The 21,669-nt window shown below is 40.6% G+C and overlaps 1 protein-coding gene across 1 annotated transcript; it reads right to left on the bottom strand.

Annotated features, from left to right (window-relative positions):
- Positions 1-421: 421 nt before the first annotated feature.
- si:dkey-247m21.3 (5-hydroxytryptamine receptor 4) lies at positions 422-20,437 on the bottom strand. The gene is made up of 6 exons (XM_061077321.1): positions 20,415-20,437; positions 19,898-20,062; positions 19,334-19,534; positions 19,048-19,201; positions 17,518-18,182; positions 422-509 (listed from the first exon to the last, which is right to left on the bottom strand). The coding sequence occupies exons 1-6, from the start codon at positions 20,435-20,437 to the stop codon at positions 422-424; spliced, it is 1,296 nt and encodes a 431-aa protein (XP_060933304.1).
- Between the last annotated feature and the right edge of the window lie 1,232 nt (positions 20,438-21,669).

Genomic DNA, 21,669 nt, shown 5'->3' with positions numbered 1-21,669 from the left:
TAAAAATGTATGAAAGCCGTAAAAACACTTGCTGTCTGTCATTGGTGTGAACCGGTGACAGTTGCTCCCTGGGTTGAACTGCAGTAGATTCTCCCGTCTTTTTTCTCAGAGCTCATGATTTGCTGTAGTTCCTGGACCGGTGTCTTGAGCTTTACATCCTATGATCCAGATTTTGGATTGAGAACAGATGTGCGTTTCAGTCCATGAACACCAGCTTTTCTAGAATCAATACTCCTTCACCAGTGTGCTTCACTCGTCTCCTCTTGAGAGTCCGATCTTCAACCGTAGTGCCACTGACCCTCCAATTTCCCCCGACCACATCAACACACGTGATGTCAGAGCTCGGAGTGAGAATCCAGCATCACAGCAGAGGATCCTCATCAGCTGATTATATCACAGCTCCGTCATCGTACATTCGTCCTCATTGTCCCCCAGCAGAGTCCTGGGACTCGTTCGCCAGTATCGTCCTCCCGTTGTCACTGTAGCTCCGGTTCGGCAGGAAGGACAATCTGAAAAGAGAGACACAGAATTCTTTAGTGAAGTCTTAAAGGAAATATAAGAAGCTTAAAGAGACAGCAGCTAAAACCAAGTGTTTCAGACAGAGGCTGAAAAGAGGAGCAGCAGCAATGGACGGAATGAGAGAAGTGATTGTTATAAGACATTTGATAATAGATTAATGCATAGAACATTTTCCGAAGAAATTTGACATGAAAGAGACACAACAGCAGATCCTCCTATAGTATTTCCTGCTCCTTATAAATTGGAATGTCACCATGTCAACACGTCTTTTATCACAGAGAAAGAATTAAGGATACATCCATATACATGTCATAACTAATCAAAGATTGCATGAAATGGAGAGTAGAGACTTTGTGTGGCAGGATCGGTGGGAATAGAAGAAGAAGAAGAAGGAGGCATGGGAAATGAGACAAGAATCACTGGTACCGCTGTCGACATTCTTCTCAAAGCTGGTAGCAAACTCTTCTGCAAAGAGAGGAGGAGGAGGAGGAGGAGGAGGAGGAGGTTTAGGAAGAAGAGGAGCTGGAGGGAGCCAGGAGAAACAAGTGGTCCTGAAAGATGGAAACAAATCACAGTTTTATGTTGCAAAAGGACAATTTGGAATTTGTTTTTACAGCGATAGTTTATTGAAAGAACATATTTCAAATATGAAAAGGGTAAATATTAAGTGATTTAGTGAGTGTGTCATGTATTTTCTCAGATCTGTTTACAACCAACTACTCAGCTCAACAAGCCAGCGGCAAAAATGTTCTGGTGATTAACCCGAGTGGATGTTTGTTCCTGATGCTTTGGCAGCCATGACAGTTTCTGAGTACCACAGAAAACAAATGTACCAAAAATAGTGATAAGGATCCAATACAGCGATATCATATTATTTTTCCTATAGAAACTAGAGATTTTACAAATGTAACACAGATGCATATGTATAAAAAAAAGCAAGTTACACTCACTGTAAATTCACCCAATAGATTTAATTAAAAAGCAGCATAACAGCAACTGAAAATCCATCTAAATTTTAATTTTACTTGTATTTTTCTTAAAAACAACATAACAACCTCATCAAACTTCTACATAAACTGACATAGACTGAGCAAATAATAAAGATATTTTGCAAACCTATAATTGGCTGAAGGCTTTTCTGCCCCCTGCAGGAGAAATAAGGGCTAAACCTCTTTTTCTTTCTTCCTCCTCTTCTTATTGGAGATCTCATCTTTTATTAAACTGATAAAAAATCCACAAAGATTCTAAGAGATTGCAAACTTCTCCTCAATCACTGCAGCTTTTACAAAACCCTTGAAATACAAATTTTTCATCGTTGGAGAAATGTATTTTGAAGTGTAAACACATTTGAAGTTACACTGAGTTATGACTTGTGGGTAATGAGTCTTTAGACCAGTATTGTCTTTGCTTTGTAAATTAACATTCAAGCCAGTTTACACTGTGTCATCTGGGCAATGGGGGCAGATAAACACAAATGTCCTGTAACTTCTCCTCTTCTGTTTTGTGTGTTTTCTGTGGAGGGGACTCTGTTTACTGTCCAAACACAGCGCTGCCTGTCTGTCCGTCCAGCCCCCCCGCTGTCTGTCACACAGGCGAGCTCTGGGATTCCCAACCTCCTCCAGCAAGGGGTGGAGGGGTGGGGGATCTGTGCTAATAAAATACCAGCCTGAAAATACTGAGGAGGAAACTCAGGGAAACCGGATTACAAACAAACATGGAATGAATCTGAGGTCGCTGCGTTGGCAAATATGCTTTTGGAGGAAATGTTGTGTTCACCCTGGCTACATTATGTTCCAATGCAGGATGTGCAGAAGCCGCTGAGGTTGAGAATGCAAAGGGCTGTTGGGGATACTGGCCGGGGCTTCGACACAGGGAGACCAGGGGTTTTTATCCTGATTAAAATCGATTAGACGATGAGAGAAGTTCCACAAAGGCCGGAAGCAGGATAAAGTCTCTGCATTCCACTTTGTGAAGTCAGTGTTGACTTTGTCTCACATTGACTTGATTTCTTACCTCCCTGAAACCAGCATGAAAATCCAGAGACAGTCTGGAGATTTATTTTTGTTCATGAACGACCATTTTTCGAAACCAGAAGTAACCATATTGGAACCTGACCTACTACACCTGCCACCTGCTCCCATTGGATGATACTGGCTGTCAATCACACAACCTCCAATACATACAGTGCCTTATCATATTTGACCTTAAATGGGACCATAATTTACTAAATGAACATGCTGTAGTGGAGAAGACTAGCAGATTTATTATAGGAACATTATTACTCATGTTATAAATCAAGTAATATAACTGGGGTCATTTTCTCAGACGTCTATAGAAACTGACATGTGGTGAATACAGAATTCAGTCTCCTCGACCTCACGGAGTCAATTTATATTTACAGTCCATGGTTTTGCTTGAACACTTCTCTGGCGGAAGTCAAAGTTACATAAACCCAGATGTCTCAATGTCCTGGTTTTCACACGCAAGAGTACGCTGGGTTTATTATTAATCGGGTTGTTTAACAGGAACGGTCCACATTAATAAACCAACCAGGCTAAAGATAGTTTCACATCTCTTGTCCCACGATACATGTTACATAGTCGCCCTAATAGATATATACAATTAAAACAGATACTGGAAGGAGAGATCCTACGGGAGGTTTTCAGAGTATTCCTCTGCTCGACGGTGGATCGGGTCTCGAGTCCATAAAGACAGCTGTTCCTACTGCCTTGAGGAAGATGAACATTTATTGAGTTTATTTTAATTGAATTGTCATGCACAAATCCCTTAAATATATCCTCCTCCAACAGGACTTTGTTTTTTCATCTATTGCTCCTCATGAGGCAAAAACAAAACCCTAGCATATCCCAGAGATCTGAGCCCCACGGCCGGCATTACACGAAGACTACATGCGGCGTCTTTGTGGGATCTGGATGAAAATCACATTAATTCAGTCATAAGCAGAGTCATGCCTATTTGGCATCATTAAATTAATACTTTCATATTTTAGGGGGCAGTGGATTGGACGCGTTCTCATCCCTCAGCTTTGAGACGGATCTGCAGCTCGACCAAAAGCACCAACATACCAGCGACAGAGCCGAGATGTTGTTTGTGTTTCTTATCTTTTTACAAATCCTTTCACATTCAGTTGAGGTACAGGTCACGTCGCTGGACCTTCATATATGGTGTTGTTCAAAATCCAAACAGTAACGTGATATTCTCTGATTTCAAGGCCACGAAAAATATGTTTTGATTTGACATTTCATCTGTTAAACGCCAATTCCTCTGCAGATTTTCAACCACCGGCTTCATCTGTAGCATTCACAACTTCTGATGTCCCCAACTACAACATTCCCAGATTTAAAAACCAAATATGGGGATGAAGGGAGAGTTGGAACTTTCCCACACGTTTAAATCAAATCTTATAACATCAGTTTTAAGAACAGGGCTAACGCTGTGTCCGTAGATAGTTCAGTGGTTAACTCCCATCGGAGCTTTCCCTCCCGTGTCTCCTCTAGTCTGCTCCTTCACAGAAAGGGGAAACATTTTTCCCTGCCCACCATTTGTTCTGTGAGGCTATGTCAGATGTCAATTACGATTCATCAAATATATTTTTTATGAATGTTTTTCCCTCAAGGCCCACGGCAATCTTGATCCAACAATATCACTGTAAATATCTAAATACAGATTATAACCCCAAATAATACAAAAGTCCATATTACAAAACAACTGTATCTAATGTGATTTTGTTAGTAAAGTGTTTGCATGTTTTCTGTGAGGGTAAAAGTCTTGGGTACAACCATTAAAGGCACAAAATTATAGTATTTCCACTTCCTGCAGCACCACCATTTCCAGTAAGTTCCCTCCATCCCTCTCAGTTTCCCGTCAGACATTTGCAAACTTAATCTGATCTGTTACCACGAGCTGACAGAGAGATCGACACGAGATAGAAGGATAGTTGTGGTTTGTGTTCCTTTCATTTCACGCCGATATCTTTTCGGGGACATTAAATAATCAGATTTCGTTGTATCTCCTCGTTTTTTTAGGAGCTGAAGACCTGAGGAGGGATTTTGCTGATGAGGGCGGGAGATAAGGCAGATTTTTCTCTACAGGACCACTGGGAAGTAGGATGTGGTGGCAGCGCTAATTTGGACATGGCGATGGTTACATTCACGAATCCCTCGGCTGGTTGGGCAGATCATTTTGGAAGAGTTGGTTTCACAGCTTTCTCCTTCACTATCTATTGTTTTAACTAAATTTTGCCCTTTAATCACAACGTGTGTGTACTTTACCATAATCAATAAACTAGTTTTACATACTTCTTACTCAATTAGATAAATTAATCAGGACTTTTTTCCAGTACTCACACATTCCTCAGTACTCGTGTCCACACACACACACACATGCACACACACACACACACACACACACACACACACTGAAAGAGAACAACACTCGGACGGCTCCGGCACTCGAGGGAAATTCATCTGCTAATTGGCACAAAAGTAGGGATTCATTCTGGAAACTGGGGCAGTGAAGCCTCAGTGTTTCCAGTCTGTGACAAATATGTTCGACACATCAATTGGGATTCGAAAGAGGGAACTTCAGTTTTCTTAATGATAGAGTTCTAAAGATGGATTCCTCGATCGCAAAGTGTTTATAATGAAGAGATGGGGAGATTTCTTCTTGGTCAGGAGCATCTGACCTGTGCTGAGATAACACAACAAGGACCTAAACACAGAAACAGGAAGCAGTAGGAGGAAGGAAGTAGAGACACGTTGTCCCTCTTCAGTCTATGCTCTGCTATAATGATTTGTTTTTATATTTGGACCAAAGACTATAGTATAATACAGGCCACGCACAAGGGCAGATTATTAATACATTGCTCTCTTTTACAGACCCACATTTCCTCTCACATTCAGGCCCAACTAATTTCAGAGGCAGACGTTTCCTAAAAAAAAAAACTTGTGTGCAAATTAAAGCGTCTCGTCGCTCAAATGGCACAGAACCATCGAGGGGCTCAGCAGAGCATGAACAGACTGAGAGAGACTGAGCATTCATGCATTCATCCATACAAATACACCAAAAAACAACAGTTCTAATAGTTACTCTCATTATTAAGATGATAGTTTGATAGTATATTATACTGCATTACATTGCATATTGCAATATGACACACTGTTTTGCATTTAGCATTTCACTTTTTTACTATATTTTTATTCAGAAATGTTTATCTCAAAATAAATGTTAATTTTGTATAAATATTGGTAAAAAGTGAGTAAATAAGAAGTAAACAGTGAGTAAATATATACTGGTTTCCCATTTTTTATTGCTCTCCTATGCATGTTGTATTTATTGCGGTTTTTTTATGTTTCTATGTTCATTGTTTGCACCAATAACCAGAGCAAATTCCTTGTATGTGTTAACGTACTTGCAATAAAATACTTCTGATTCTGATTCTGATTGTAATTATTTAGTGAATATGTGAAGCCTCGTTTAAATAGCTCATTAAATCGACATTTAAAGAGACAAAGTGACAGAAGATGACAAAGATTCAATCTCTCCTGACAAGACGCTCGACTGGGAAATGAGAAAACACTTGTAGGTGTCGAAGCTCCACAGAGATGCATTCAGGTGGAAAGAGAGGCCTGAGAAATTAGAGCTCTGGCACAAACGCTCCTTTGACAATAAACACAGACGCTGACCGACTGAGCCACAAACGCCACACTGGCGTCCTGTGGCCCCTTCATGAGCACGAACTGGGTTTCTAGGACACACAATCCTCTGAGTTGCATGTTCTGGTGTTTATGTGACTGAGTAGAGATTCTGGAGAGAGAAATCCACCACAATTCAAAAAACGAGCACAGTGTTGATAACACACAGTTTATAACATCGTTTGTTTTATGTTGACTTTGTGATTCGATTGTTCAGGTTCAATCGAGCTTTCGTTCCTTAATAATTACAGTTTGTTACAAATCCACTCATGAGTCACTAAGACTAATCTTTCACTTCATGATATGTTTAAAATAAAACACTAATTGCAATGTCATGAAATGAAAACAAAAAACAAATATAATCATACTTTAAAAGGCTACACACGTCACTGGGAGGAGGTCAGTTGAATTAAATTAATTGTTTTCCTTATGCTACATTCCAAAATGAAACTAAGTAGATGTGAAATGTGTTTCTGTGCAGACTCATGCACCAGGCATGGAAGAACTTCCTCTGTCCAAACAGAGCTCGTTTTTGTTAGAGCAGAATGAAAATGATCTAATCTGGCGGAGTTTTGGACACAAGTTTAATCATCTCACTTCCTGCTCGAAGATTGTATGCACACCATATATGTGTGTGTGTGTGTGTGTGTGTGTGTGTCTGTGTGTTTGTGGACATCAAATTGAAAGATATTTAACCTCATTTCACTTTTCCTTTTGATGAAATTGAGGCCGCTCATTGAACCTTGTTGTTCTGGGTTTGTACCCTCGGGGTTGAATGCACTTATTGTAAGTCGCTTTGGATAAAAGCGTCAGCTAAATGAAATTTAATGTAATGAACCTAACTTTATCTTGTGACTACCGTACATTTCCTTATTAGAGAAAAACATTTTTCAACCTTTTCTGATCCATCCATATTTCTTGTTTTTAATAAAATACACATCAGAGCCTCGTGGACTTTTTAAAACTTTATTAACTGATCACTGCTAACAATTTCCCGAAGTGAATTAATGGTTTTCCACCAGAAAATCGACTTGAAAAACAGATTTAAAATGACAACTGGTTCGATTTAGTCAAATCTTCACAGTGAATACTATGAGGACTTCTTTGATGGTCAGGACTATGAAACCCTTAGGAAATTCTAAACACACTTGGAGTTAATGGGCAAAAATACAAATGTAGAGTCATCTCCGAGGTATTAAATGAAATAGATATGTGTGTGTAGTTATTCTGTCTTGACCATGAAGATCCTCCACCTGGAATTCGGTCAGCTCCTTTGATTGATTCAGAAATTCAATCTCTATAATCGTTCATACCAGAATGTGACGGCTGCTTTCATTTAATAAAAGCTCAATTAAGATGAAGTAGTGGACACGGAGAGTGGTCCAAGTTGAAATCTGGCCGTGCTGAACATGTTGGACTTAGCTCTGCGCACTAGAGAGCGATCACTAACGTAAACCTCAGACAAAAAACAATCTTTCAGTCAAACACATTTAACCACACGACTTTCTTATTTTGCTCTACGTATGAAAAATCTAAATAATGAGTTTGTCTAAAGCTCCAGTTTCAAAACACAAAAAAAGACAAGAAATCTACATCAAAAAGGCACGTGTGTGTGTGTGTGGTATTCCTCATGTTGGGGGCCCTAAATTGCTTAGGATAAGTGTCCAGAGAATCAATGTAGGCCAAAGTCAGTGTATTGTCCTCTGAAGTCATGGAGACACGACTGTGTGCATCGGTCCTCAAGCTTCTTCCTCTCAGACTCCCCTCTAATCTTTTTCTGCAGTTAATTCATTTTTTTTATTCTTTCTTTACTTTTTCCTTATCCTGACTTTAAATTGACTCCAAACTGTTTTCATTGGCACATAAAAAATGTTGTGTGTGTGTGTCTTTGTGTGTTTACAGTGCAGGACAGACTCCTCGTAAGGTGCGTCAGCATTACCCCGGCGAACTCAATGGATGTCTATTGCTCTCAGTGCAGCAAAAAGGTCAACCTCCTAAATGACCTGGAGGCTCGTCTGAAGAACCTCAAGACTAACAGGTAGAAACACACGCACATGCACACAGTCACACACGACAGTGTGACACATGAGAAACACCTACCAAATACCGGGGGTTGGTGCAATGGTTGCTACAAAAATAATATTTTTGTGCAGTGTTTTGCATTTCCCTGCTCTCAAACCTTTCCTGCTAACCTCCATACTTTCAAATCAAGTAACCACCATATATGTGCTCACTGCGCTTTGTCCTGTCAGTTTAATGTAAATAATTGATCATAATTCCACTTACCTAAAAAGTCTGTAGCAGCGGCATAATAACCGATTCCACAAACAAAAGCATCTAATTTAAAACAAGTAGAGCGACATATCTCGAGGAAGACTCAGCGATTATTATGTGTGTGTACAGACAGGTTGTCTGTACACACCTTTTCACACACCTTTTCATTTAGTGTAATTTAAAGGCAAGATTTTATATAATTACAGGGGTGTTTAAAGCATTCCTTCACCTGCTTAATGCAAAAACAAATTATCATTCAGATTCACACACACACAAGCACACACACACAAACACTAATTAATAGTTACATAAGGATGTCACGCCTGTGCTTACCTCATCAGCCACTTTAATGTGGGAGCCTATTATTAGAAACATAATCCTTAGTAACCTGCAAACACATGTGCACACATGCACACAGGGTCATGTAAGAACAATAGATAGTGGAAAAATAATAAGAATGAATAATAATTAATAATAATAAATACACCTGTATATCGATTTTTGTGAAGACCGGTCAATTTGAACACGTTCCAGGGGTCTCGGGGGGCACCGTTGAGCCATTTTGCGATGCCCATTGAAAATTCCTTCAGAATACGTAAATTTTCACCACTTTCTAACTTTCTGCAAATTTTGGTAAGAATTTGAGCATGTTAAAGCCCTCAAAAAGCCAATTAATTTGCCTGAATAATAATAATAATAATAATAATAATAATCCTTACAATTTCAAAAGGGCCTCACCTGACCTTTGATGTCAGTGCTCGGGCCCTAATAATTTGCGAATTTGTCACATTAATTTGGTCTTTTCCTTTTTCTTATCGTCTTTCCCAGTTTGCAGCAGTTTTCCAGAGGCACAACACTATTTCCTAACCTCAGAATGTATTTGTAACTTTGTTGAAGGCTGTCAGATGAATAGTAATTCAATGAAGTCTTATCAGTTGAGTACATTATAGTGACCCGGTTGATGACTAATCTGAAAGTCTTCATCATTTCCTCCTACCTGCCTGCTGTTTCTATAGAAACACAAAAAACACTCAAGGCAATAACTGAATAAAAAAATGGAAAAACAAAAATGTTGTACTGGAGTTTTTTTTAAATCGTAAATAAGAAGGTATACATCAAAAGTTCTCTGGATGACCATAGAGGTCCGAGGCTGAACTGAACCGCGTGAGAGAGCGAGACGTCGCAGAAACACGACATCAAACTACTCAGAGGAATAAAAAGACCAAAAAGGGAACATCAGTCGCATCCTCATACTGATACAGTGTAATAAGAGAAGTATGACACATGCTGATCAGATCTGTGTAGAGAAATTTCTGCCAAAAGATCCCATTCACCTATATCTACCACACTGAACTTTTAACCTCAGGTGAAAAACGGACACATTGTGCAGCTCGTTGAACCGCTCGGGAAATCAGATTTAACTTTTGGTGGGATATCAGAGGGGAATATATTTAGACATGTGACCCAATTCCACTCAAATACTTTAACTGGACTCGAAAGCAACGGTTTAGTTACAGAGTTCATCACCTTGAATCTAATTTTCTCACATGTCCTTATATGTGGAGATTCCTAGAAGAGTTTCTTCCAGCCCATTTATCTAACTGTACATTTTACAAGCTTTAAAGCACACACACACACACACACATACACACCCATGCATGCAGAAACTCGGGGCAGTAAAGTCATGTTTAATGCCTGCCGTGCAGGGAGAGGCTACTGAAGCTCTAACTGAGAACACAACCTCTGAACAGTTCCCAAAGAAACAATTTAACCGAATTGAACAGAATTAAATCTTCATCGCTCCTTTGGGGGAAAGTTGCTTCGCAGAGGGAATTTAAAGTAAAAACACATGATGATCAGAACAATGGAAGTTAATGAAACAAACAAATCCTAAGAATGCCTGAACCTCATCCCCGAATTTAATATCAGCTCTGTGCAATGTACACACGCTCAGCGCCCGCGCTCAGGTCAGGTTTAGACTGAGCCCGTCTATCTTGGGTAACAGGCGGGAGAGCTTCACTTTCCTCTCCTTTGTGCAGACGGAGAAATGTGAAGTATGTGATTCACCCGAAGCTACGAAGAGGTCAGCGGTTAAAGATTGACTAGAGATATCTGGCAAGTGCATTGGCCACTGGAACTTAATTGCACTGTTGTAAAGTTGAACATATGCTCTCCAGTGACATATGGGAGTCCGGTGACACAAGTCACACATACATGTACACAAACACACCTCTAACGCACACAAACTGCTCCTGTTACATATACTGGACATCCGTCATTCTGTTCCCAGCAGGTTTCTGAGCCAGGGCTTCGCAAAAATTAAAAAAAAGCAGAAACAAAAATTACAAGAATGAGAATGTGATAAAAAACAAGACTACAGGAAATAATGTGAAAACACAAGGGTTTATGTATAGCAAGAGATTGATGCTCCAGAGAATTGGCAGCTCATGTCAAAAAAGAAATAAAACAAGTTATTGTCATTTTTTGACCATATATTTTACACAAAGATGGACGACGTGGCGGCTACGCAAAAGTGAAGCCAAAGCATATCGATCACCCCCTGGTGGCTGGCTGCGGAATAGGTCATAAACCCCACCTTCTCCATTTTAAGGCTCATTTATTCTGCTTTTACATAAAAATAAATATATGTATGACGTCACTCGGCTCCCCACTAGTTACTGATCAGCCTGTGGCTCCAAATGACCTGGGCGCTCGTATCTGGGATATTTTGGCTTCATCTCTAGTGGATAGTGGAAGAGAGGAAGTTGAGATGCGTCGTCAAAGAAAGCAACATTTCCAGAATCTGTTTCTAAACACAATCACACCCTTGTGTTGTTCGTGACATGAACTGGAAAAACAAGGCACAGTAAACCAGTCTTCGGTGATGCCGAGCGGAGCCTGAGCTCGAGGAGCGATGGGAAACTGTGATAGTACAGACTCCTCGGAAGCCCCATCAGAGGAGAACTGGCAAGAGATCTGATACAAAAGTTCAATCGTTATGTTTCAGCACAGAAATGAAGTTAGGACTTATTTCCCGGCTCCATCTCTCTGTCGGGCCGAGAGTCATCTGAGGTGAAGTCCTGCAGGAGATCAGGCCCATGATCACTTACTTTTGACGATTCTGTGAAATCATCTCCTGTATGTGCCTTATTTTCCATATTTTCTAAATTCTTTATCCCAGAAGCATGACAGTCATACTGCCCTATATTAGTCATTTAGCATTTGTTGTGTACAATGACAATTTTTGCCTCACGCTCTCAATAGAAATAATTGGATTTCTGAATGAGAAACCATCTTCACGGTCCGTTTTTCTCCTTTGGAAAACATTCTCTATTTCCTCTCTAATTTAACCACTGTACTTTAGTTCATCTATAAGCAGGAAAAGGTTGCTCTTTCTTTTCTATCTTGTTGTCTTCCAATCTGCCATACATTCAGACATTCACAGCTTGTAACTGTAACACTGAGAAGGATAATGTAGGATAAATGCTGTTTTAGAACTAATCCAGCTCTTGTTTTGAGGCTGACTGCCGAGTCTGAGTTTCAAGTCGGTGAAGTGACACCCAGAAGCTCCTCACTGCCCCAAAATCATATTTACAGAGAAGACACAAAGCCCTCTCAGAAAATAGACTGCCGCCTTAACTGAATTTCATGGAGCTGATTTGCCCAGGTGGGTCCTTTCCACGGTTCAATTTGTCGCCAAGGAAACAAGTTTCCAATCACAGAGAAGCGAGGCCACAGAGAGATGAAGAGACCGAGGGACGGTTTCATTTAGACTCATAGAAGAGTTCAGGACATCCAGAAAAAGAAACTGAGGAGGAAGTGGCACGACAGCAGCTGATGTCCACAACGAAAAGTGGAACAGGAACCAATTGGTCTGGTTTTTTGATTATTTGAATATCTTGTTTATTATTTAGACATCACAGTCTTTCATTTTTTATTCTCCCACTTATTTTCAGTGTTTTTAGCGCTCTAAAAAAAGAAGTAATAATAATTATCAACATTGATCAAAATCAGGGACGGCCTGTACATAATTCCAATCTTTAGCTTCCTCAACAATCATGTTGGTCAAGACAGCAACAAGATGAGTAGCAGATTAGAAGTTAATAGAAATTAAAGGTGATTATAGAAGCAAGACAAACCTTTCAAGTCAATGTTCAACAAAAAAGAATCAAAGAAACGAGAGATGACATAAAAAAAGAAATAGAGCGAGGAGAGAGGAGCAGCTGGAGAATTTCAGGGTTCATCAAACAATAATGAATCATACAGGTCTCATAATAAATCACAACCTGGAGTGTTTACACTTCTCCTGCCTGTCTGTCTAAACCAAGTGTCTGGTCAATAAAACATGTTTCCACCAGTGTTCTGCTTCACATTCACACATTGTGTACATTTACACAGGTGCACAAAGTGTCACTAGTATATCAGAGGGTTGCTTCACTGATTTAGTGTATTGTATTTCCATAAAACAATTATGAGAACAGATAAAAACAAAACACAACAAAAACACTCTGCCCATAATATTCTGTTTGTAGAGGAAGGTGTATTATTCTGTATATAACTATAAATCATTGCCATTTGATTTTTTTGTCTATTTTATTATATTTTAAATATGGTTCCTACACTTCCCATAATGCAACGTGGTAGAATCTTTTTGATAGAACTTCCCTGACTTGTAAATAAATGCCTTCATCTTCCAAACTCCTCACTTTATGTGCGTTTGTTTTTCTCCAACCCCAAAGCTGAAATAACCTTAGTGACATCACTCATCAGGAATGACCATTTAATGCAGCCAAACAATCAATGTAATTATCATAATTCATTTTATTTTCTTTGACTTCACTTCCCCACATGGAGCCCAACGTTTTTCTCTTATCTCAATAATCAAAACACAGAAATATTCAGACTGTAATAAAAAAAAATATTCACACACAGATAACTTTGCTTTGGCATCTCTGCCAGAATCACACAAACGAGCCAGTGACTCATAACAGCCACCACGGCTCGGCTGTATTCAAGGAATTCAACCGGACGCGTGATGAAAGTGAAACCAGGACAGATCACACTGAACCTGATAAACTGCTACAGGAAGAGTTTGACATCCAGAGTTATGGCTTGTTATTGGAAAAAAAAATTTAATAGAACTATAGGTTCACCGTTTTTCTAAAGTTCAACCTTTGATTGTAAATGTTTTGCCCGTAAAAGGTAGCCTATTCATATTTGATCCAGAAAGTGATTTGTGCACATTAAGCCCACTTACTTTGCAGCTTTCACTCTCGTTCAACTCACTCCAGTGCTTTTTATTTTTGAGCTGAACCTCACACGTCCTGCCCACGCTGGTTTGGGTCCTGATGTCAGCTGCTTGGAAAGAAGTGGACATGACAGAGCTGAGATAATCACAGAGAATGTACAGACGAGCAGAGAGGAGATTAAACTCGTGAGATTCTAAAGTCACGGTTTCAGATGACTGAGTTAATACTGAAGAGAGAGAGAGAGAGAGTTCAATCACTGCCTGAGTATTATTTGAAAGGATGTGTTTATGATGAGCTTGATGTTTACATACCGTTAATCTATTCACTTTCTGGCTGAGAATTAGATTCAAAAGATTGATTCTTCTCTTATGTCTTCATTTTAAATGTCTTCTGTTTTAACCCTTGGGAATAAAGTGAAGAAACATATTTTCCAAAATCCCAAACTATTCCTCAATATGACGATGGGACTTTGGCTGTTTGAAGGGAGCTGGATTTAATGGCTCAGTTACTTTTGTCCTTTCTTTTATAGTGTCTTTTAAATTGGTTCTCCAAGAAGAAAAGTGCTGTATAATTAAATATAAGTTTATTATAATGATCATTTTAAATTTAGGAATGAAGAAAAATCTCTGAATTCATGACTGTTACACATGAGTTTCATAAGTAAAGCTTCACTACCAACAGTGCACATGATGTCTTGGTTTTGGTTTTTCCTCAATACCACACTCCTGTAAGTGTTTGAGATTGTGTTGACAAAAGTGTTGTTCATCTCCGAGGAGTCTGTGTTACACCATCCGATTCATGTGGCCATTAGCTTCCAGACAGAACACAGTAAGACAGAGCATCTCCTGACTGTAGCAACACACACGGAAAGACTGTATTTACTCAACAGCTTGAACCTGTTTGAGATGCTTCAGTTTCTTCCTTCTCCAACAGTGGGCACAACAAAAGCTCTTTGTTATGACTCTAATCACAAACAAGTGTCTACTATCCACTGGAACTGTGTGTGTGTCTGTCTGTGTGTGTTTGTGTTGTCAGGACCCCTCAGAAGAATGGCTCAAGGATTTGGGTGATATTATTATTCTGAATCTTTCTATCATCCCATCTCTATAATTAACTTGTTTGTTTGCAAATTGTACTGGCTACAAATTTAAAGTGACCTAAAACTGGTTTACATGAGGAAGACACGTTTTTCTGAACGAGATATTAGGAGGATCTTTTTAAACTAACATTTGGAGAGGCAACAGTAACTGCAGACTGTCTGGTGCTATGAATTTAGTTACAAACATAACACACAAACGTGTTTTTCTTGAGAGAAATATTCCGTTTTCAGAGCCAAGTTGTACAAATGTAGAAGACACTTTTTTGTATCTTCAAAAAAAACACAATAACCACACTTGCACTCACACACACAAACACTCACACACACACACACACACACACACATGCCACCTGCCCACAGACATGGTCTCAGCGCAGCCGGAGCTCCCTGACAGAAACAATTCGACAGGATTCCTCCAGTCATTTCAGTTTTCCAGTGTCCTGCCAGTCGTAATATGATCGTGTGAATCTGTTTTCTGTCCGACAGATTTCGAGACAGGATATCAGATCGGAGCTAAGACTGTTTGTCTTTCTGTTTCCTACACACACAGACAGGAAGTCCCAAAAAATGCACACAGACTGCACACGCATCACTGAAACCCCTTCCCGCAGACACACACGGGCACAAACCTAACACCACAGAAGTAACAGCTAAAGAAGAAGACAATGGTGCACATTGCAGGCATTAAAGTCTGCGTTTATATGTTTGTATATATTCCCACTGTATGTGACAATCACAAGTTATCACACCACAGTCTCACTCACATCCCTCAGCCTGTGTTAATATTCTGTATGAAATAAATTATCAGCTGTGTGTGTGTGTGTGTGTGTGTGTGTGTGTGTGTGTGTGTGTGTGTGTGTGTGTGTGTGTGTGTGTGTGTGTGTGTGTGTGTGTGTGTGTGTGTGCTCGTTATTGTTTCTATCCGGAGGCGAAGTACTTGTGTTAAAGTTAAACAGTGCAGACGCAAGCAGGTCACCTCCTCCATCATCCTCCGCACTCGAAGGAGCACAAACACAGACATCAGCTATAAAGCACCATCATTAACCCACTTTAACGGAGAAAAGCCTGTTGGAATATTATGGGATATTATACATTAGAATTCCATTAAAAATGCCAATCTGTAAAAAAATTTGAAAAGTTGGATGTATTCCACCAGAACTTTTTTACTCTTTCAACACCTCAGATGACTCGACGCTCAGAATAACAACTTAAGATGATTCATAACTTACATTTACTGTATATATAGATGTATCCCTGTCAATCATGACGTTTAACCCTGGTTTTACAGCATCAAATAACTAATTAAAACCAAACTGATCAAACCAAGACAAACGTTGGTCCATGTCCCATCTGCTAACATGGAGGAGGTGAGGTAGATGCTGCAGCCAGCCACCAGGGGGCAATCAAGAGTGTGTGTGTCGTCCATCTTTATATACAGTCTACGTGGAGAACCAACTGACTGACATTGCTCGAGTATCTCGCTTCATCTAGATACACAATGAAAAATACATGCTACCACGGAAACATATTTCAATATTCATTACTTAACATAACACAGGGTCTTAATAAAATATACTGAAGACTTAAGATTCAAGTCACTGCTTTTATTCTGAAGGGAAGATGAAGACTTCTGAGCTAAATATCAAGAGCTGCCTCATGTCTTCATCCAGCTGCAGCTGGTCCTTATTACGATGAAGGTTTATAGTTATAATAAAGTTAAAAAACAATCTAGATATTTTTGAAAAACATGTTGCATGTAAGTCAAAATGCAGATTACAGCTCTGGTTTTATTTACTTAACAAACCTTACGTCATATTTACCGAGCAGATGAATCAAATATCTGATGTGAATATTGAATTTATTCCTTTTAGAGTCAAAGTCCAGGAACATTTTCATGTTTTCCTGCTAAAATGTTCAATATGCAGAGCACCGCCGATGCTTTGAGGATGAATATTATTTCTAGATGAGACACAGCATGTCCATATCCATTATTTACACTTAAGGGTAAGAAACATGGCCTAAATAAAAAATAATTGCTTCATTCATATAAGATGATGGCTGCACCAAGGCGTGATGTTTTCTCTTCCTGTCTGTACTGACGCACCCTGATGTGAGGTCATTGGAAACAATTCAGCTAAAAAGTTTTACTATTTTAAATGTCTTGAAAAGAGAATCTGATCTAAATGAGTACATGGATCCAATCAGGAATGTAAACAGTGTGTCTCCTTGTTGTGACACATGCAGCAGCTCTTTTGGTCCAATGTTTATGGTTTCAAACTGGAGACAAAGGAACAGATAAAGGTCAAATCTGTTGTCTAGACAGACAAATAAAATAGAAAAAAAAGAGCCTTGTTCCTCATTGCTGGACTTTTAAAAGAAAGGTAAATAATGTGGTTAGTCATCAGTGCAACAAAATATCTTTTCCCCTTATTGTGACAGTAACATTACAGATCCGCTCTTAGCAGGAAACATGCTGTGTCTTCTGTTTCAACAGGCCAACCGTGCAAAGTCAAAATATTAATTTCACAGGTGATTGTGCCAAACCCAGAAGGAACTTGAACCATGACTAGAAAAACACATCTGCCTCACTGGCTTCATTGCATTGGAAGAACGATGGAGCAAACGTTCACAGAAACCGGTGCAAATATGGTTGTGACCTTACCTCAGTGCCATAGATGTGCCGTTGGCTGATGTGGGAGTGCACGGCCTACGGGTTTGTCTGTAGGAGTAGCTTCCCTGCCGTGAGTACCGCTCGTCCCCGCAGCAGAGGATCACTAGGAACGCCCTCCGGAACGCCCGGTTCAGGAAGGCGTACAGGAACGGGTTCAATCCTGAGTTGATGTACCCGAGCCACAGCCAGGCTGTCCACAGCTGCCAGGGCACTGAGTAATGAATGAAGGGGTCCACCACGTTGGTGATGAAGAACGGCGCCCAGCACAGGCAGAAACAACCCATTATAATTGCTAGGGTCTTTGCCGCCTTGGTCTCAACGCGCATGCGGTTGTGCGCTATGGGAGCCTGCTCCAAAGAGGAGGCCACCATTGTTGTCCGAAGACGGTAGTGCTCTGAGGGATCCGAGGAAGTGGAGGGTCTCACAGTGATGACCGAGGCCGTCCCGGTGATGGGGGCCGAGCCGGCGCGCTGCAGCGTCTCGATCTGTCGTGCGTGGCTCATGGCCGTGACGTAGATTCGCTGGTAGGCCAGAACCATGAGGGCCAAGGGGACGTAGAACGCCACAGCAGAGCAGACCAGGGCGTAAGGCTGGTTGACCAGGAACACACAGCTGGTGTCGTTGGAGCCGCCCGTCAAGACTTGCCTCTCCTCAATCTAAACGGAAGAAGAGACACAAAAATAGAACAAACAGAACATAATTTATGATTTATGGGTATGAAAGCTTTCACCAAACACAGAGATAGGTACGATTTTAAGAATTAAGACTTTGTCACAATTATTGAATCACGTCTTGTGGCTTTGCGGCAGCTTCAGTGTGAAGAAGTGCCAGTTTCAAACAATTCCTTTTTGGGGCAAAACTAAAGTGTGTTGGAATATTTTTAAGACAAACATCACTAATATAAAACAATGAACTGAAACCTATCGCCCGAATGTGCGCACGTAAGTCATTTCAATTCTATGGCAATTTTGTCTGTGACATATCACTTGAAGGCAGCGATAAAAAAAGATCATTGTTTGGATGCGGCCTGACCGAAAGAGCCGTGTATTTCATTAAGCGTGGCTGAATAAACTCATCTATTCGCCGCCTGCCTCGGGGAATCCTGCAGCTCATTTCAAGGCGGCTGTGAAATAACCTCACGCCAAAACATATCCAAACCAGCAGAAAATGCTTGTTGAAGTGCCGTCAGCCAGGGAGCCTCCACGGGGGAATGGAATTGTTTTGTGATCACTGCATTACCGTGTCATTGTTTCGAGGGATTGGAGACGTTATTAGAAAACAGAGAATATTAGGTTGGAGAGGTTTCAGCTGCATTCGCCCCCCCGGAAAGAACATCTCTCTCTTTAGGGCGTTTCAGGGAGGTATATGAACTCTTCACTGGGAAACTTTGTCAAAACACATTATATGTTTCGTTGATGCAGGATTGTAATGTATTTTTTTTAATAAGAATACCAGCATCTTTAAGCTCATTACTGTTTCACTGCCTTCCCGCCTCCGTGGCGCCAGATCTTAAGGACTTACAATCTCCTCGATGCCGATGGCGTTCCAGCTCTGCATGATGGGTAAGAAGGAGATAAATGTGGGGATGAGCCAGCAGCTGCCGAGCATTACTGCCACTCTCACCGGCGTCATCTTGTGTCTATAGACCAGTGGCTGGCAGCAGATAGCGTAATACCTGTAATAATACACACACAGACACACACACACACTCAGGTTTGCATCTCAGGGTCTGATATGCATCATTGAAACACAGGGTAATTTAAAAGCCCATGAAGAAGGTTCAAATCCTTCTTTGTCCCTCACAAACCTGTCGAGTGCGATGCAGCACAGGTGCAGGATGGATGCTGTAGTTAACAAGACGTCCAGGGATGTTCGGACGAGGCAGAAGATCTCTCCGTACCGCCACTCGCCGGTGGTCAACTCGATGGCAGCAAAGGGCATCACAACCACCGCCACGAGCAAGTCGGCGAACGCCAGCGACACGATGAAGTAGTTGGTCTTCTTTTTCCTGAGAGCCAGAGGAGACAAGTTAGAACATATCCATACAAGAGAGCATCATGGCTCACATATCAAGTCTCGACTTTAAAGCTGCTGTCACTCTATCCGTCCACTGATCAGTCTGTCTCACTTTTATTTATTAAAAACTGACATATTTAGAGGACATTTCCGGGGAAACTCTGTAATGTGAGTGCCTTGGGATATTTTTAAATAGTTCCTGAAACCCATCTTTGTTCTCATCTCTGTTTCCTGGACCAAAAGTCCCTGAAACTATTGCCATGTGAAACTTAATATCACGCCCGACCAGATCAGCCAGTACAACAAGTGTGTTTTATAGTCTGACACAGTTTTGGTGAAAAGCCAGTGAGCTCACCGCAGATGACGGTCCTTGCAGAGCGCCACCATGACCAGCAGGTTGCCAAACACCGTCATGATAATAACGATGGAGAGAAAGATGGCGAGCACGATCGTCTCCAATGTGCTCAGGAATTCCTGCTGCTGTTCCTGTTGTCCTGTGTTTATTATTTCATCCAACAAACTGCTGTAAGACAAATATATAAAAACAGCTTAGTCAGTATGAGTACTTTGAAAATCCTTACTTGTTTAGAATCTTCTCATGCCATATGAAATCCTTATGCCTAGGATTTGGCGAATGAAACTGCTTGGTTAAAGTTATGTTATCATGGTCAGCCCAACCTCCTCTTTAAACGATAACTTCACTCAATAATTATTTATCGAAATTATTAGAAATTACCACTTTAAATAAGACCAGTTCTGATGTAGTGTAGGCTTCAATCAAATTCCTATTTGGACAATGATACAGAAATATTTTTTTATAAACTCTGACCTTTTAAAAAATATATATAATAGAGTTTGAATTATTTACTTACTGTTGAGGTGATGCTGTGGCCATCACTGGTCATCTGCATTGAATTCAGCAGAGGAGAGTCCTCATCACCCCATGCTCTGGCCCTGTCGACACACACACACACACACACACTCTAAGTCTTCGCTTTTCTGAAAATAGTATCCAGCTTGCACGTACAAAGTGGTTGGATTTCTTATTGTTTGTCTATCCGACACCAAAAATCTAATATTTGCCCCTGGAATAAGTAGCTGGATCACAGCTTGAAAGCGTGTGATATTTATAGGGCAAATGGGCTGCAACAGGCAGCAGCTGTGTCTGCCAGATTCCATCAGTGTGTTAGTTTGTCTTTGTAATGCAATAATAACACCATGCTTTAGTGAGAACCGAAAGAGAATTTCTCATTTCTTCTTCCCCTGCGAAAGGAGAGATCACAGATCAGATACCGGCTCCTGAACTGCACCTCCGGGGCTGCTGGAGATTCTCCCGCTCTAAAGGTCAGACGGTTTGACCCTGCAGCCCATATTTAACCTGGTAAATAAGGTAAACAGGTAGATTTTACCAACAACAGCCTGCGGTAGCAAGAGGAGTCTAGCAACAGATGAGGGACGTTAAAGCCTCAACTCTGGGTCATTGTCCACCTGGACCAAGTTCAGTCAAATTTATAACTTCTGATGAGTATTCAGTTTCAAATGGTTTAGGTTTTTCTAAAAAAGGTCTGTTAATGAAATATAATTACAGTTTTTGTCGTGCAGATTTGATTCTGCTCCACCCTGCTGTGCTTTACCTCCACCCCCTTAAGTTCTGGTTTCACTCTGTCACCTAAAAAGCCGATGGATGTTGTCAGTTGTCACATCTGCTTTTTATTTTTAGCTTTCAGTAGCATTGCTTGAGTACTTTGTGTGAGTTAGCAGTCATGCTAGCAGCTCTAGAAGCCTAAAATCAGAAGTAGTGTCGCCTTAGGTTGAATGCTAACGCAACCATTTTGTAAGTTAGTGGACCAACTGCCTGACAACCATGAGGCTCACATAGCTAAACATAGATTTATTACAAAAACATAGAAACGTATTTGCACAAGGAAGAGATAAGTGCACACTGCTTCTCTCTATTTTTAGAAAACCGAGGGGAGTTCGACAAATTCGATCCGTGTACCTGGAAACGAGAGCGAGTGGAGTCGAGTCACTTCTGACCGAGTATCTGATTCTGAGGAGCAGCAGAGAGATCTCCACATCACAGTCGATGCCTTATCAGCTTTAAGGACCTCTTAACAACATATTGCT

The sequence above is a fragment of the Limanda limanda genome, chromosome 1 (genome assembly GCF_963576545.1).
Source record: "Limanda limanda chromosome 1, fLimLim1.1, whole genome shotgun sequence".
NCBI classification, from domain to species: Eukaryota; Metazoa; Chordata; class Actinopteri; order Pleuronectiformes; family Pleuronectidae; genus Limanda; species Limanda limanda.
The sequence above is the reverse complement of the archived record's forward strand: the minus strand, read 5'-3'. Positions and strand labels throughout refer to the sequence as shown.

What these genes read in the sequence shown, in the direction of transcription:
- si:dkey-247m21.3 (XM_061077321.1), bottom strand. Translation starts at nt 20,437, where the DNA reads ATGGCCACAGCATCACCTCAACA. An exon ending in GCCACAGCATCACCTCAACA is followed by an intron (nt 20,063 to 20,414) that starts GTAAGTAAATAA and finishes GTCTTACAGCAG; the next exon opens with TTTGTTGGATGAAATAATAA. An exon ending in TGCTGCATCGCACTCGACAG is followed by an intron (nt 19,202 to 19,333) that starts GTTTGTGAGGGA and finishes GTATTATTACAG; the next exon opens with GTATTACGCTATCTGCTGCC.